At 42.2% G+C, this 3708-nt stretch overlaps 1 protein-coding gene across 1 annotated transcript; it reads right to left on the bottom strand.

Annotated features, from left to right (window-relative positions):
• Positions 1-238: 238 nt before the first annotated feature.
• SARC_04848 (hypothetical protein) lies at positions 239-2856 on the bottom strand (the record flags this gene model as incomplete). The annotated part of the gene is made up of 5 exons (XM_014301310.1): positions 239-333; positions 613-802; positions 1090-1191; positions 2559-2693; positions 2833-2856. Coding segments are annotated over 5 exons (546 nt in total), but the record flags the coding sequence as incomplete, so codon positions are not given.
• Positions 2857-3708: the final 852 nt, after the last annotated feature.

The following is a 3708-nucleotide window of genomic DNA, read 5'->3' as shown; positions in this document are numbered from 1 at the left end:
GAACTCCCAATATATTTAACGTCTGATACATTTAATGCCTATACATATATTCACCACTTCATGTACATACGGTACACAGTAGGTACATCGCAAGCCAGCACACCGTAGAGATGGGTTTATGAACGTACATGTACACATACGTTTTTCGGCATCCAGATGAACGTACAGGATAAACTCACGTTTTTCTATATCGAGATAAACCTACAAGTATAAACGTATGCGCATAGGTAGGACCCACCTTCTTCATACTGGTGTAGTCAATCAGATGCGGATGGAAGTGGTGCACCAATGCGGCCAGCAGGCGACCGTCGCGGAAACTGAACTCCATTGATTCTGCAATGATTGAGAGGTGTGGGCTATGAATCTCCGTACGGGAGGCAAAAGCAAGGGCATATATCATATCCCATTAGGTAAACCAGGACAAAACAGTTAAAGCTGAACGAGGAATCTATTCCCAGCTAGTGCTATCAAAGAATAAATATATCTTCACCGGCTGAGCAACGAAGAGTATCATTTGTGTGGGTTATTCCTCGCATCATCCCATAGCTGCGTATGTTCACTGGCCCATACCAACTCAGTCGTGCTTACTACCACATGCACACATCAACATACCCAGTGCCTGATCGTGTTCCTGTGTCTGCTTATTGACCCATGTGGTGAGTAGCTCCGCCGCCTTGGCATCGCTGATATTACCGCGTCGTACCATTGGGTTCTTGACTGTCGCCAGCACTTGCGTCTTTTTGACCACAGTCATCAGAATCTCAACGTTTGTGGTCCGATCTCCGTTGCGAACATCGTTGACCTGTGATGAGAGTTCGGAAGTTCGGCGTGGTCATGGTTAAGTATAAAGTAGTACAATATACCCGAATGGTTACGTTTTTTTTCTACACATATGTATGTATGTATGTATATATATATATATATAACGAATGAAGAACAGCGATGAGATGGGACGAGGTGTGACGACCACACAATAAGCTACATACAGCAAACATATATGAGACAAAGGATGCAGAGTATACAAAACCAGTAAAACAGCTTATCGAGCACTCTTTATTTCACACACATATACAAAACGTTAAAACTTACCTCCCAGTACGCATTGCCAAATATGTCATTCATAGCCGCCAAAGCAATCTTGACATTATCGACCATCTGGAACTGGTTCTTCGGTCTCTGGTTAAACTTGATCTGCGTTATAAAGGGAATGCAGGCGCGGGTATAAGGGCCAAAAAAAGAGACAGACTTCAGGGCCATTTTATTGGGTCAGCATATAGGCATGTCTGTACAGTGTTGTGGGGCGTATACGACTACCGTCAGTCATGATACCACTTCTAGTACGGATAGGGATAGAGATACTGCTATCACACTGAAGTCGCCACGGTCTTTGTCTACGGGGGAGTTGTGAAGCCGTGTCTCAACAACATAACTGGTATCAACGGCCATCACAAGCCTCTAATATCAGGTATGTACCAACATATTCAGTTGTATTCTATGTAGCTATGCATCCAATTGTATCTGTATGGATATATCTATATTTGATTGTACTGTTTAAGAATCGAGGTGTACAGCTACTTAGTAACTCGTATAAGTGTGTTGCGGTTGTACTGCAGATCACTGAGGCAGTCTAGAGGTGATCCAATTTGGTCGAATGTACCATCGGGCTGAGCTTGAGCATTTATGTCCTATATCGCGTATTTGTATCCCTTCACAATACAGCGTTGAGGTTTGAGTTAACGCTATAGAGCGTCACTCGGAGCTTTGGAACTATCAAGTCTTTGTTATATTACCAACGCCATTGTCATCTATTTGTCTGAGCCGGTACTCCTACTCGGGCACCTCGTATTTAAAATGGTTGCGCGACATATGTGGGTGTGGTGTGTACGCAATCAACCAGCAGCCGCAGCACATGACTGGCTATGGTAGTGATTCTAAAGTATAGTAGTTATTCTATAGTAGTGATGAATATAGTAGTGATTCTATAGTAATGATGACTATAGTAGTGATTCTATAGTAATGATGACTATATTAGTGATTCTATTGTAATGATGACTATAGTAGTGATTCTATAGTAATGATGACTATAGTAGTGTTTCTATAGTAGTGATGACTATAGTAGTGATTCTATAGTAATGATGACTATAGTAGTGATTCTATAGTAATGATGACTATAGTAGTGATTCCATAGTAATGATGACTATAGTAGTGATTCTATAGTAATGATGACTATAGTAGTGATACTATAGTAATGATGACTATAGTAGTGATTCTATAATAATGATGACTATAGTAGTGATTCTATAGTAATGATGACTACAGTAGTGATTCTATAGTAATGATGATTATAGTAGTGATTCTATAGTAATGATGACTATAGTAGTGATTCTATAGTAATGATGACTATAGTAGTGATTCTTCCTTGACACAGCGTTTGCCGCTACGATTCTGTTCTCCAGCGCATGCCCATGTCAGCTGGAAATACTTCACTACCTACACACAAACTAAAAGTACGCTTGCAAGCTATACCAAGTCTCTCGCCATGACTCGGATCCACATACCGGCATATCGCCCAGTGTGGTCAGTAGTAGACAGAACACTGCGCCGTCGCTGAGGTCAGTAGTGACGTTGGTAATCTGCCGAGGCGTGGGGTCGTCCCCGTGGCTGAGAAAGTGGTTTGCCCATCGGATCAGTGTCTGTGAAGTACAAATAAGAGAAAGACTGCGTGAATGTATGTGTAGGATGGGTAGGTTCGGTATACGGGAGTGACTAAGCTGGTATCCGTGCGTGAGATGGTGTGACTGTTGAAGGATATTTAGCAAGTTAGACGCGTACCGGGTCGTCAGCACGTATAGACATACACTCGCGACGCCCTTTGTCATCAGTAAGTACGATGTACCTAAGTATTCCTGCCGTGTATTTTGGATTTGTTTGGGGCAAATTGCAACGAACATACAGTCTACCTAAGCATAGCGACACATAGGGCTGCACCAGTCTGGCGATTGTTACCACCACTAGTTGCATATCTCGGACTTCCGCTACAATATACGTCTTGGTGTTGGGAGAGCGTAGGTAGCATACTTGCTCACCACCTCGCCTGTCGAGTCGTGTTTCCTTCCCAATGTAGCTGCAGCACGTCTGTGGGCATTTTCATTGCGCTCCGTCTATTTTTTGGTACCCCGTCTACACAACTATAGGGACCAATTCTAATTCCCACCTTATACGAGATTTACTGTATACGTATTCGCTCGCTACGAAGGCTCTCACGAGGTTTTGGTGATGTGTATGAATCGCATGATCTTTACCGCATCCGGTGGTCAACTCAGTTCAAATATACATGTTCCCTTATCTCACAAATATACTATTGCTTAGCTACAATTGCTTTTATTAAAAAAACAGTCTTGATATAGGTACGATAATTTGGGAGTACCCACTCAGCATGCCAATGCAAATTGAATTGAAATTAATTGGCCTAAGTCATGATTCATGTAGTACATGTGTGTGTTTAGATACGAATAGATTCGGTTTACGCTTATTGGTATACATATCTTCATGCACCGTGTACGTTACTCGTGTTGTTAAGTGTGCATTCCAACTGAAAACAAGATACTTCGTATATGTGTGCAATGCAAATACGTACACATGTTGAAACCGATGACTATATGCAGGGAAAGAGTACTTGTGTACGCGTATGGAGAGCAACATACGAGC

Source organism: Sphaeroforma arctica (assembly GCF_001186125.1).
Source record: "Sphaeroforma arctica JP610 unplaced genomic scaffold supercont1.287, whole genome shotgun sequence".
Lineage (NCBI taxonomy): Eukaryota > Ichthyosporea > Ichthyophonida > Sphaeroforma > Sphaeroforma arctica.
This window is presented reverse-complemented; position numbering and strand designations above follow the sequence as displayed.